The sequence below is a fragment of the Cucumis sativus genome, chromosome 2 (genome assembly GCF_000004075.3).
Source record: "Cucumis sativus cultivar 9930 chromosome 2, Cucumber_9930_V3, whole genome shotgun sequence".
Lineage (NCBI taxonomy): Eukaryota > Viridiplantae > Streptophyta > Magnoliopsida > Cucurbitales > Cucurbitaceae > Cucumis > Cucumis sativus.
This window is the reverse complement of record NC_026656.2, coordinates 16,120,319-16,134,154: the sequence shown is the minus strand read 5'-3', so window position 1 is coordinate 16,134,154 and position 13,836 is coordinate 16,120,319. Positions and strand designations below refer to the sequence as shown.

The window sequence follows — 13,836 nt, the reverse complement described above, 5'->3', positions numbered from 1 at the left end:
CACTCGGGTGAAAAAATGGCGCCCAAGGGAAAGAAAACCAATAGCCCTACTAGCGACAGCGACGAGGACGAAACCTTCTATTATGGTATCCCTCCGCCCCCTCTTCTGACCCGTCGCTGCCGTCGTCTTCACAGTCGCACTTCTCATCGCAATCGCACTCACACTCACACTCTTCCACTAAGTCTGGCGGTGGTTCTGGAGGTTTGGTTCCTTCGAAGTCTACTCTCTATGTTTCCAATTTCGACTATTCACTCACTAATTCCGACCTCCACACTCTCTTCTCCAACTTTGGTAAGATCGCTCGTGTTACGGTGTTGAAAGATCGACAGACTCGCAAGTCTCGCGGCGTTGCCTTCGTCCAGTTTATTTCTCAGGACGACGCGGTGAAGGCCGCGAAACAGATGCACGGGAAGATTTTGAATGGCCGTGTTCTTAAGGCTGCTATAGCGACTGATAATGGTCGTGCGGCTGAGTTTATAAGGAAGAGGGTTTATAAGGATAAGAGTAGGTGCTACGAGTGCGGCGCAATTGATGGGCATTTGTCTTATGAATGCCCTAAAAATCAATTGGGGCCAAGGGAGCGACCAGAACCGAAGCGGGTAAGAAGGGGTGGAGTTGGTGCTAGGCACGAGGAGGATTGGGGATCGGATGTTGGAGAAGGGTTTGAGGATGACAATTGGGCCTCGGTGGTGGACGGAGATGCAGACCAGAGACTCCTGACTGGCGGTGAGAACATTGTAGAGAAGAAAAAGAGAAGAAAGCAAGTTATTTCAGTGACGAGAGCGACGAAGATGATTAACTGAGCCTGTCTCTTTGGAAGAGTTTGTAAAAGGTGCGTGTTTTTACTATTGTATTGTTTTTATCTGCCGTTCCATTATATTTTGAACCTCTATTCTGGTTGATTTTGGTGCATGATTTTTGGGTGGCATTGTTAGATGAGATAAAGCTTACAGAGTTTAGATTTTGGGCTGCCGGGTGCGATAAGTAATAATGAGTTACAGGTATGTAGTCTACACTTCATGGTAATGTCAGGAGTAGTCAGGATTGGAATACTAACTCTTAACCTATGGCACTTGCTCTCCACCAATAGGTTAGTAATTGAAACTAGAAATGTTATGTTGAATTCAAAGACTCTCTTTGGAGAGCTGAAATGTATGAGTTTAATTACAAATCGGCTCTAAAACGCTGAATCCAACCATTGGTTATTGATTACATTACATTACAATCTCATCCGATCACGGTCTACCGAATACCCCAAGGATTTAGGCACCGCTGTTAACAGTATATGAGCACTACACTGGAATTTGGAAGTGGTAATAAATACTCATCTTCCAATGCCTCCTGTTTTCTTTTAAGAGTTAAGGATTTCTGCAGTCAGAGAGTATAAGTTGCTTATTCAATCTCATGAGCATGAGTAATATTTGTATTTTTGTACATTTTGGAATTCCCATATCATGATCTCGGCGTTTAATGCCAAGGGCTTGATTTCCCAATGTGCCAAGACTTGTCCAAAGGTTTTCTTTGATCAAACATTATTGTTATTATTATTCTTTTGATGAGACATTTCTTTTATCAGAAACATATAAATAATTTCATTGATGGGATGAAATTACAAAAGAGCACATATGCTGCGAGAGATTACAAAGATTATTCCATTGTGATATAAGAGAAGTAATTGTAATAATGAAAGTGTGGGGTGAATTTACACCAAGTGAAGGTTGTATACAAAAGATGATCGAAAAGTGAGTGAAGTCGGATTCCTTATCTTTGAAAGTACGATGGTGGCATTTGTTTCAGATGAGCCAAAGAGAACTCTTCACTAAGATTAGATGAAAAGCAAGGGTGGGGAATCCAGAAAACCCAAGGGACTTGGGAGAAAAATCAATCCAATCACATCAATCGATAATGAGAGTGAAGTCATTACTTAAACCTTTAAAGTGGACGTTCACCAATTTTAAGGTTCATACCTTGTGGTTTGGATCAGTGTTAGGTGGTCTGCTCTCTTCTAGTTAGCATCATAGTTCAACATTTTAACCTAATATATTGTAATCCTCTCTTCCTACTGACTATTTGTCCATTTAGGCACATTTTCTAATAATTTTGCTTTTAGTTTTGTTTGTTTTCTTCTGTTCAAAGACTAGGAAAGAAAAAGTAGTTTTCAAGAACATTTTTATCAATTGTTCAAAGAAGTTTAGTCATAAGTAATTTTCATAAGCATAATTTTGTGAAACAAAATTGTTGCCAAATAGAGGCTTAAGTTTTTTTAGCTTTCAACTTGACTTTGTGATCAATCTCTTCATGTTTGAAAGAAGAAGGCATTTGCCACATTTTAGCAAAGAAGGCATTTGCCACATTTTAGCTTTCTCCCCTTTACCACTTTGTTTTAGTGGAGCTACGTGAGGAAAAGGTGCCATGTCTCTGAACTATTTTGATTTATCATTCATATAATTTCTTACTTCTAAATCTCTTATGTACCCAGCAAAAAATATTGCTAATATATTTGAATCTATCTATTCTATAACTTATATTCTTGCACTTTCAATGCTTTGATCATAATCACAAGATGTGTGTGGAAACAACAAAATGCAACCTTAAACATATTGGGTTAAAGAAATATTCGATATCACTGATTTCAACTTTTGATTATCACTGATTCATCTATAATTTTGGCTGGATCCATGATCTTCCTAACTCATAGTAGTATATGTTTATCATAACCAATACGTCTTCCTGTCGTTACAACATCTTTGTGGGTTTTTGTTATTGTTTTGCTTTGTTTTAGCTGTTGGTTTATTTGACTAGTGACTTACATGAGATTTTGTGATCATGAGTGCTGAATCATAAAGAGACAGAACTTTGCTTCATTGTACTTCGTATTAGTGAAACATTTTGATAAGCTTTCTGAATTAATTTGAAGTATTTTTCAATAGAGAAGTCAACGGCTTCATTTTCACTATTGGTTTAGAGGTAGGAATATAAGAAGTTTGAGATTTGCGACCATTGTGTAATTCTTTCGGTTGCTGTGAATTTGTTTGATCACTCACATGGTTTATTCTTTTTTTCATACTTCATTGTGTTTTTCTTATAGCCAAAAGTCTGATGTGTTGTTTATGAAGTTTGAATTTAGGATTATTGTTTGAGGTTAGAATATTTACAAGGACTAAAATGATTTTTAGGTGAAGTTTAGAAACTTTTTCTGTTTATTGAAACATCATTTAATTTTTTTGATATTAACAGGTTACATTGATGGTTTAGAGATGGAAAATAACACAAAGGTACAAAATTAGTTCTAAATAAATTTAAAAGGTAACTTTCGTAGTTACAACATCGTTGATTAAGAACCCAAAAGCTTTGATGTTGAACAAGATTACCAACCATGTGCAGTCATTACAATACCAAGTTGAGGTAATTATATTTTAGAATAAAATATGAAAAAAATGTGGTCCAGTTTGCAGTTTTCAAATCTTAGTTTGGCTTTTTAAGACAGAAATTTAGAGATGGAAAATGGTGTCTATAGGCTTAATTTTCAAAATCTAAAAGTACAAAAATTATCAGAGCAGCTTTTGTTTTACTATTTTTTTCCTTGGAACAAAATGCAGTGCCTTTCATTTGTGAATTTACTTTTGTGTGTTTCTTTTCTGTTTATATGAACATCTGAAGAAGTATGATGTATGATTCACTGTCTATGCAGCTCTGCGAATATTGGCATGTTTATATGCTAATGTAATGTCGTGCACAAAAGCCTTGGAACACATATATCAAAGGTAATTCTCACCTTTCGAAGATGAAGATTATGGTTTGCATTTCTTTAAATGTGTCACTAGAATAAAAGTTATTTTTATTTAAGTTTCTAATTATGCTGAAGGTTGGTCAATGATGTTGTTTGAATATTCCTAAAGAAAGAGAACACTAGAGGGGTTTACTCCCTTTCTTGTATTAGAAAACTATGCTTGAACTTAGAGCTTTTACATTTTTGGTTCTGTGTTGTGAGGGCTAAATAAAAGTTGTAGTTCTAAGGACATTATTGGTTTTGGTTTAGGTTTTGTCAATAACATTGGATAAACGGTTTAGGTTTTGTTTGTCTTTGTTTGAATTACTGTAGAAAATGGTTGTTTGGGTTTAATTCGGTAGGTTAGGTAGAACAAAAATTGAATACATCTCAATAAGCTATCTCTATTGTTCAACCTATACAAGAAAAAAAAGATAATTGAAACAAAACAAGAGCTAAAAATAAATTAAGGTTAGAGATGAAGATGATCTTCTCAGATAATTGAAATTGTTTTTTATGCATAAAAATGGTCTGGTTCTTCAGCTTGAATAGTGCCAAGAGAAATGACCAAATTGAGGTGCTACAAAAGGCATGAATTTACAGTTTTCTTTTTTCGAAAAGGCCTAAACATAACACTTTAATTAACAAAATGGGCTGTTCAATTGGGTTTAATTCTAGATTATGTAGAGCTAATTTTGGTGATGTTAGGCTTGATCTTTGCTGTCATATGGTGTAATATTTGATGTCAAACCATTTGCTGAGGTTGCTAGTGTTTGCATGATGAGGTATATGATTAGACTGTGATTTTGGGCTTGATTCTTTCCTTGTTTACGCAAGCTAAGGATCCCTTTAACTTGCTTTCAAAAACTTTGAGCCAGTATGTATTGGCTGGTGTTATTTACTGCAACAGTTCTTTTATTTCAGCATTGATGGCAAGCAACATGTGCAACCATTTTCTTTAGTTCACCGTTTAGTTTAAGATTTATCTTGTTCCTCCAGTTTTTTGTAATTTTTCTGTGCACACGTTAGATTGTTAAACCTTTTGTTAGATTTTCTTTTGGCAAGAACAACTCAACTAAGAGCAGTTGGCACTATGTGTTTCTTTGTTTGGGGTTGAAAAAGTTTATAATTTACTTTGTTAGGATAATCTTTATTGTGATATTTTGCCTGGAGAGTTTGTATACTTTGTTGAAGAACTATTTGATTGAGTTTTGTGTAATATTTTTCTTGAGGGGGAAGGGGTGAAAAATTGATTACTGGTGTGTTATTTTCCAAGCTTATTTATCTGTATTTCTTTGCTTAATTGACTATAGTATTTCATAGTCATATATTGATATATATTTTATATATTCATGTAGGTGTGGATGAAATGATATCTTACCAAAGCAAAAGATAACCAACAATGACAACTCAACTACATTAATAACATAACCTTGAATATTTGATGAATTGAGTGCATTTGGAGAGCTTGTGTACTTTATCGTAGCTTTTTTAGTTTGAATAACAACTTTATTTCAGGAAGTTATTATTCAATACTTTATTTTGTAATGTTGATGAGTTGATAGAAAGTTATGGTGTTTGGTTTGTTATGAAGTATTTCATGTGTTTGGTTTTCTATTAAAAATGAATACTTCAAGTAAAATTTATGAAAACCTATAAAGAAATTAGATATTTTATAGCTTCGAGCAAAAGGTCCATAAGATTTTGTATAGCAAAAAAGAAAATTAATTATAATAGATTAAATAGTATTGTTATAAAACATAATTACAGCTATAAATAATATATTATAACCTTGTCGTGGTATGTTAGTAAATATATTATAGCTTTACTAAAAAAACGCTATCAAATAGATTTATAGCAACATATTTAAGCTATATATTTATACACTATTATAACATCAATTAAAGCTCTACACAAATGCTATAAATGTCATGGACTTTTAATAACATACTTGTCAGAACTTTCAAAAAAATCTATTGTAGCTTTTCTTTTCTTTGTTAGCTATTATTTTTTTTTGCAGTGGAGGGTGGCAGCTAGTGGAAAATGAAGATTGAGTTAAAATATTTTAAAGGTTGTTCAATTTTAGTCAACTTAGTTTTCAACTTTTAATAATATATTTTAGGGTTTGTTCAATTTTAGTAAATGTAGTTTTAAACCTTTAATAGTCAATCAAGAAGTGTGCACAATTTTTTTTTTTTTAATTTTAAAATCAAATTTTAGTTACAATCTCCATTGTCGGTTGAAAAAGAATCTTTACAATGAGTATTCACCAAGTGTTTTGTTTTAGTAATGTGAAAATTTGTAGAGATTGTTATGGATAATTTCCTCTTAAACAAAAAAATGAATGAAAAAAGGATATTAGAAATTTACACGAGATATACATAAATACGAAACAAATCAAATATCCACTTTCATAGGTTAGAACCCAATAAACAATCGATCATAAAATTGTAAATAAAAAAGCGTAAAACAAAAAGAATAACACCAAAAATTATACCAATTCACCTCGAACTTTAAATCTAAATTAAACCACACAAACCTCCATTGTTGATAATCTTGAACTTTAAATATGTAAATTTTTAATTGGCTCACACGTTCAACATGTTATATATAATATATAGTTAAAGTGTAGTAGATATAGTCATTCATGATCCTTATAAAAAAAATCAAAATAAACATATTGATTTATAGTCTAATAAGATCATCGGTATGGGTGACCATCGATTAAGGATTATTTTATAAATTAGAAAGAAAGAAAAAAACCATTTTCAAAATTTGATCTTTTTATTTCCTAATTTTAACAGCAAATCAAGCCATAATGGAGTTGGGTTGAGCACAAGATCTAAAAGTGATCAAAACATAAAATAAAATGACCGTCGAAGGCTTATTTGAAGAGTTCAATTCATTTCTTTTAATATCTTCTTAAAACACTAAAAAAAAAAACAATTTAACCACACTTAAAACAAATACGAATTTACATGCATTGATTTCCAATTTCCAAATAAGATACATTATCAGTTAATTTGGTAACAGTCTCCAACTTCCAAATAAGATCTACGGAAGTAGAAAAAGCAAAAAGGAATGAATCTATATGTAATATAAAAGCCCGAAAGCTACAAGTTGCTATGCTATAGTTTAAAGGCTAATTGTGCAAGATTTCCTAACTTTTAATCAACCGTTGGAGAAAATCCTTTCCCAACCATACTTATCATCACCCAAAGTATTAACATATTACACAACAATAATTTTCTTCTTCTCATATATAGCTATATTCTTTTTCTTCCATACATAGCAGAATTTAGATCTAACGAAATCTGTCTATGATACATGGGTTGATAAAGATTTATTAGCGATCGTCTATCGATAAGAGATTTTAATATACTTTTAAAATTTTGAAAATGTTATTATACACCTTAACTTAGTTACTTAGTCCTAAAAGTGCACCTTTGGCAACTACAAAAAATTTGTACCTGTTTAACTAATTTATAAATTATAAATTTAGAATGAATCATATCACAACCCAAATGTAGAATTAACATTTTAAAACTATTATTTCTTATATAATCTCGATTAAATTGTTTAGAATATTAATAACAACAAAACTTGTATTCTAAGATTATATATTTAGTTTCATAAAAAAAATTACTACTTACTCTCCAAAAAACATTGAAATGTAACTTTCTCGAATATATTGACGTTAGGTTGCAAAACTTTATTCAATGCTTGAAAACAGTTCTATAAATCAACAAGAAAATTGCGTGATAACATTTTACCTTTTATTGTAAATCAAAAAGAAATGATTAGATGACTATTTAACAAAGATGGTTTTTTGGGTTAAAAAAGAATTTACAACCCGAATAGTCGGGTTACTTGACCCATGGCCACCCTACTTCAAAGTTAAAAAGTATGTTCTTTCCTAGGATTATTTGACAACTCAGTTAGGTAGAAAGATGAAAAAAAAAATGATGACGAAACTAAAAAGGGAAAAGGTAAGATCGAAAGCTATTTAGTTTTCATATGAAGTTTAAAATTAAAACTGTGTGGACATGAGATTTAAACATATCCGGAAAGATACGAAGATATCTACATACTTGGGATAACAAATGTCCACTAGGGCGAACACTGCTGTATTGTTGCCCGAATCACATATCCGCGACCAAGATTTGCGGATTAGATGATTTTTCATAGAGTGTGCCCCGAGTCCACCTCTTCAGCATCTCTAATGCAGCTTTGGGCTGATCCATGGGGACCATGTGCCCCGCATCATGAACCTGTTGTGTTGAATAGCATAAGCACAACTAAGGTCCTATACTCTCAATCGTATAAAAACTAATACGACAATTAATTTTTTACATAAGAATACCTTCTAAGTAGATTAAGATTTGAAATTTATTGAATTATAGAGGAACTACAAGTCAAACTAAGTACAAATCTCCCTCTTCAGTATGCTAACACTAGGCCCAATTGTCCACCTTCCCTCAATTCTCTCCCAATCTCTATTTTTGACCAAATACGCTAACTAACTCCCTAACTAATTGCCTTTTGACCCTAACAAATAGCCTCAACTAGAACACAAGTACCTTTTTCTTCTTTTGATATCCACTCGTGTTTGAGGTAGCTTATGTGCACCTTAACTAATCTCACGGGAACTCATCGGACCTTACAACATTTTGGTGTTAAGGAAACTCATAGGGGTTAATTTCTAGGCAAGTGACCTAAGTACTTTTAAGTTTTGAATCTCAAAACCCCATGTTAACAAATTCCATGAAAACATACTAACATGTGCTCATGAAAATGTGTGTGAGAGAGAGAGGAACCTTGAGAAAACTGAGGGGGCCATGTCTTTTAAGCAAGCCTGCTTCTGAACCATCAACCAAGAAGGGGACCTTAGGAGAAGCCACGAACTCCTCCTTACCGGACCATTGCATTGCATGCACCCACCTTGAATTGCCTGTCCATATACAACCATACTCAAATCTTATAAAAACATGCAAATGATGGGCATCATAGATTAAACTATTTGTCCATGAATAAGATCTAATATCATATTTGAAGAATACCTACCTAGCCAATTGCAGATCAAATCATATTCGCCTGCGTATACAAGCATCTTGATCCATCCTCGAGTAGAGCAGGTATGCCCACTTCAGAATTCCTCATCCAGTCCACCAGCATAGCCTTATAGACAGTAGGACTGCATGAAACAAATTCTATATCCCCAACGCCAAGGGCTTCCCTAACAGATTGTTGGTTCAAGAATTTCTCCATATTTGAGAAGTCGTAGCAAAGGCTCCCTTCACACTTTTTCCTAATGTCATAATGCTGAAGAAGAGTAATGTTAATTGCTTCCCAACGTCAAAAATCTACAAAAACCTTTTGCATATGCACGATTCCCATTTTTCATCAAGGTTATTTAGACATTTTTTCTGTCTTGAAAGGGCATTTAGATTAGACTGATAGATATAGTGTGTTAATTGCTTCCACCTCGTATGTTATCTATAACAATTATTCCTCAGAGATCAAACAAACTAAGTCATCAGAAGTATCGTTAATTTAAGACCTTAATGCTATTGATCAGAAAGAAAAGTAGCATCTTACATTCATATCACCGGCATGGAGCATGATGCTGGTAAAAATGGCATTGCAAACATAATAAGAAGTCATGCAAGAAAGTGTGCCATCAGTACCTGGAAAAGGAAGGCATATTAAACAAAAATATCAGCAGAAGCCATTACAAGCTAGAGGCAAGAGGGAGGAATATCACATGCCAAAATAAAAAATATACGCACCACAAGCACCTATTGCCAGTTCACATGGTGGTACCAACAAATTAATACGACGATGTTGGGACTTTGTAATTATGCCCATGTCCAATGCATAATCTGGGTAGGTTTTGTATTGGATAGCAGGATCAGTAAGCCCATTGCCAATAGCAAATCCCTGGACAACGTATTTAAAGATGGATCAAGTTGCTAGAACAATATTTTATATATTTATGCTATAATTCTAAGACACAATAGCCATACTTTAAGGTTTATATGAGTTCCTTCTTTAGCTTTGTTTCCCTGATGAATCCGAGAAGCCAAAGCAGGAATATAATGTCCAGCATAAGATTCTCCGGTTATGAAGAAGTCATTCTCAACAAGGTCAGGATGTTCATCAAAGAAAGTCTGATTTGAAGAAAATCCAGAGGTTATATCATTAAGAGTCTTAAAAAATTTGTCAAACAAATTTTAATATCTACACATTCCTCCACAGCGAGTGAAACAAAGATTCGAAGTTACACAACTCGTGAAACCAATATCGATAACATTCAAGACAAACCTCACACCAAAATCAATGAGTGATAACAGTAGCTAAACAAAGGAAAATTACCTGTAAAAGGTCATAAAGGTCATTGCTAACACCATTTTCATCGTGACGAATATCTTGTCTATCAGAGCTATAGCTAAAACCAGTCCCAACGGTTGGTCTACGTACAGAAGATTTGAAACCTGCAGCAACCGAAGAAATTTTTTAACACCTTTCTCTTACAGCAAGTGAAACTCAGTAAATTGCATATATAAGATGAAATCAACAAACAGTTTGCCAAGTGCTCTGCTAGATCCTGAACAAATAAAAATCATATCCAACCAAAGAAAGAAAAAAATAGTAAATCTACCTTATCCCAACCATATTCATTCCAAACAAGAGACAAGTTCTTAGTAATTTTAAAAGGACCATTTTCGTAAAACATAGCCAATTCACTACTGCATCCTGGGCCTCCAGTTAACCAGATAACGACAGGATCTGATTTTCTGTTGCGGGACTCAAAGAAAAAGTAGAACAACCTACACAAAAAGTGAACAGTTAGAACTCTAAGCACACAGCCCATTTTACTATAGAATCGCAAGATTAATAACCGAGATAGGGTAGCTTGAACAAAATAATCAATCTATATTCGTACGAGAAAAAGGGTCCAAATCAATAAATTGAAATTAACTAGGAATTGTAATTAAATCAAAACATAGATTATAATGATTAATTATAATATCCACTATCTGCATCAACATCGACCCTTCTATACCAACACGTTCAGTTTGTAAACTCGCGAGAAGGAAAAAAAAAACCAAAGAGTTCTGCAGAAAATCCTCTTCATGGATCAAAACGTTGCAAGAAAATGAACTATATATATATCATTAAAAGAATCACACTACTCATTAACAGTAATTCATTGAGATACCGAGCATAGAAAATTAAACATGCAGTATCCAAGCAGAGCACGTAAAAAGCCAAAATCTTAGGGTTTCAAAGGGCTCACCTGGCAGCATGAGAATGCTCGATCTTGTAATATCCAGCATGATGGCCCAATTCCTCCAAAGAAACCCCAGAATCATCAAAGAGAGGGAATCTCAACCGCCTCTCAACGATTTTCTTCTCTCCGGCGGCGAGCAGAGAGGAATTTTGGATATTTCTATGGATGATATTGGTATCGGATTTAGGAAACAAATTGAGCTCTCTGATGAGCTTCTCGGCCTGAGCGGAAGGAAAATCGGAAGGAGGAAGACGAGGATCATCGAAGATTCCAGCAAAAGAGGAAGGCGGAGAAAGAATCAAAACAGAAAGCAAAAAACAGAGAGAAATGGAACCATTCATTTCTTGTTGGCTCTCAAATTTCTCTCTGAAGATGAAATGGAAGCTCTTAATTTCAAAAGAGAGTATATAGAAATGGAGGGGAGGGAGGGAAGGGAAGGGAAATGCTGGAGAATTTCTCACTCGTATGGCTTAACCGTACGTCAAATAGATCCTAGCCGTACGTGTGGCCCACTTTTATAATTAACGGCTTAGATTAGCGTAAACCGCACTCAAATTGAATCGGTAATTTTCCTTTTATCTCTTTTTGTCTAAAGTTATCAATTTTTCATTTTAAATTATCTGTTCGAAGCAATGAGGTTCAATTACCTCTATGCCCTTGTATGTATAACCAAAAACCCAAACCAATTTGGAAAAAATTCAAATCAGCGTCTTTTTCAAAAATAAATCAGAGGTTTAAATTAACTTAAACCACATACCAATGGAATGTTTGTACTCATTTACTATACTAAATTGATCAAATCAACTCTCATTCCTGTTTGGAACTACATTATTTTAGAAAAAAGAGTTGTGACTTTAAATTTTTAAATAACGTCAAATCTCCAATTAAAACTCAATAGAAAAAATAGATAAAAATCCAAAATTAAAAAATAACACTAAACCTGCAATTAACTTAGATGCAATTTTATTTGTGTATTTAATTCTAGAAATCCAGATGCATGTTTGGAAATGATGGTTCATGGTTGAAGTATAATTTTAGAGAAAAGGGACATAAGTAGAATTTATTATCCATGAATCATTTTCGAAACCACTCAAATTATTTACAAAATTGTTCCTATGAATTTCTCTTTAAAATTGTTCATATGCTTGTTGAATTTCTTACCAACATATTCAAATTAATATTTAATTTTCTAAAAAGTCCTAAATTATTATATATATCTTCTTCACAAAAATAAACATATAAAATATTAATTATTACGTTGATTTATAAAAAACTCAAATACTTCATACCACACGTACTTTATCATTTGCGAAAATGCAAAAACAAAGCCCAAATAACACATGAAGAGGTAAAATATCACAAATATCATCGTTATTAATATACGTTTGATACAACTTGTACACGTCTGATACATCTGATATTTCTTAATGCATCTGATACATTTAATAGATACATTTGATACATCTAATACTCTTTGATACACTCGATATCTTTTGATACACATCTGAACCATCTTGATACACTCCTTATTACACTTGATTTTTCTTGATACCACTAATATAATAAACTTTTTATGCTTCATTGGTATACTCAACAAATTTGGCATGCTTGTTCTACATGATATGTTTGATACACCCTATGCGTTGCAGATACACTTAATTAGTATTCTTCACTTATACATTTGATTGATTAAATACAGTTAATATGCTTGAAGTTATACTTATACACTTTATATACTATTGATATACACTTGTAAACTTGATTCATATACTTGATAATAATTCATTTTACTAATATGCTTCAACAATATATTGTTGATATATTTGATAATGATACATTTAGTTATATTATTCATATACTTAATAATACTATAATGAACTGCATAAAATTTAAAAAAAAAATCACGTAGTAAATTATATCAATCAACTAATACATATAATATAAGTATATCACAATACTGATATATAAAACTAAAACAAAAGTAAAACCAAAATAAAATCAATGTAAAAAAATAAAGCAAAATCATTTGAAATCATATTCAACTCAAAATACACATCGAAAAAGTTTTTTAAAAAAATCATAAATGAAGTTAAAATTACTCTAATCAACAACCATTATATTTCATATTGCAATTATTGCACTATTGATTTCTAAAATCAAGATTAAGTCAGAAATAACAAATAATTTTTTTCGTATAAGAATAAATAAATAATTGTGAACCTTAAAAAGTGAGAGAGAATAAATAAATAATGAGCATTCAATTAAAAAGAAGAAGAGAAATAAATTATTGAGGGGTAGTTAAGAATAATAACAAATTTAATATGAAAAGTATTTTTATATATAACATTTTGCCATATTTACAAAATTCTAAAACAATCCGTTAAATTTGCTATATCATGTTATGATAATACTCCCTTATACAATTTCTTTTATATAAGTCCAAAATATATTAAAATAATTATGATTTAGTAAATAGATGTTTGACCTTTTGTAAATATACGTAAACTTAAAAGAAAAAATCCTAAAAAAAACACATTCATCATAGTATTCCCAAACCCCTCTAAATATTCCCATTTTTTATACCTATATTCCACAAGAAAAGAAATAGCTAAAGCATGTTTTAACAAATTATTGAAAAATTAATTGTAAATAATTTTAAGGTTTTTCTAAAATCAGTTTCAACTTTCAACATTGATAAAAAAAATAATAATAAATAAATAAATAGATTTTTGGAAACATTTTTGGCCATGTTATGTTTATAGTTTGTAAATAT

General features: G+C 32.2%; 2 protein-coding genes across 7 annotated transcripts; one reads left to right on the top strand and one right to left on the bottom strand.

Annotated features, from left to right (window-relative positions):
- Positions 1–5,411, top strand: LOC116402245 (U11/U12 small nuclear ribonucleoprotein 31 kDa protein-like). 6 transcript variants are annotated; one of them, XR_004214729.1, is made up of 5 exons: positions 68–201; positions 297–832; positions 3,238–3,275; positions 3,692–3,764; positions 5,128–5,365. XR_004214729.1 is itself a non-coding variant. In XM_031881518.1 (4 exons), exons 1-2 carry the CDS (start codon positions 16–18, stop codon positions 801–803), a joined length of 693 nt encoding a protein of 230 aa, XP_031737378.1. In that variant the 5' UTR covers positions 1–15; the 3' UTR covers positions 804–832; positions 3,692–3,764; positions 5,128–5,365. The 6 variants fall into 6 exon arrangements, 2 of the variants coding, with proteins under 2 accessions (XP_031737378.1, XP_031737379.1); XR_004214730.1 differs by lacking the exon at positions 5,128–5,365 and adding an exon at positions 4,694–5,025; XR_004214731.1 differs by lacking the exons at positions 68–201; positions 5,128–5,365 and adding exons at positions 936–1,001; positions 4,694–5,072 and having other exon boundaries at positions 762–832; positions 3,238–3,405.
- A 2,341-nt stretch (positions 5,412–7,752) lies between these two features.
- LOC101206561 (serine carboxypeptidase-like) lies at positions 7,753–11,509 on the bottom strand. The gene is given in 11 exon segments (XM_011651113.2): positions 7,753–8,040; positions 8,587–8,720; positions 8,834–8,884; positions 8,887–9,091; positions 9,368–9,456; positions 9,559–9,709; positions 9,796–9,939; positions 10,145–10,233; positions 10,236–10,263; positions 10,431–10,599; positions 11,070–11,509. Coding segments are annotated over 11 exon segments (1,524 nt in total). The 5' UTR covers positions 11,405–11,509; the 3' UTR covers positions 7,753–7,911.
- Between the last annotated feature and the right edge of the window lie 2,327 nt (positions 11,510–13,836).

Excerpts from the sequence above, each read along its gene's own strand:
- LOC116402245 (XM_031881518.1), top strand. The coding sequence starts at position 16 with ATGGCGCCCAAGGGAAAGAAAACCAATAGCCCTACTAGCGACAGCGAC. Across the intron at positions 202-296 it reads GTCTGGCGGTGGTTCTGGAG|ATCGCTCGTGTTACGGTGTT; the intron begins GTTTGGTTCCTT and ends AACTTTGGTAAG.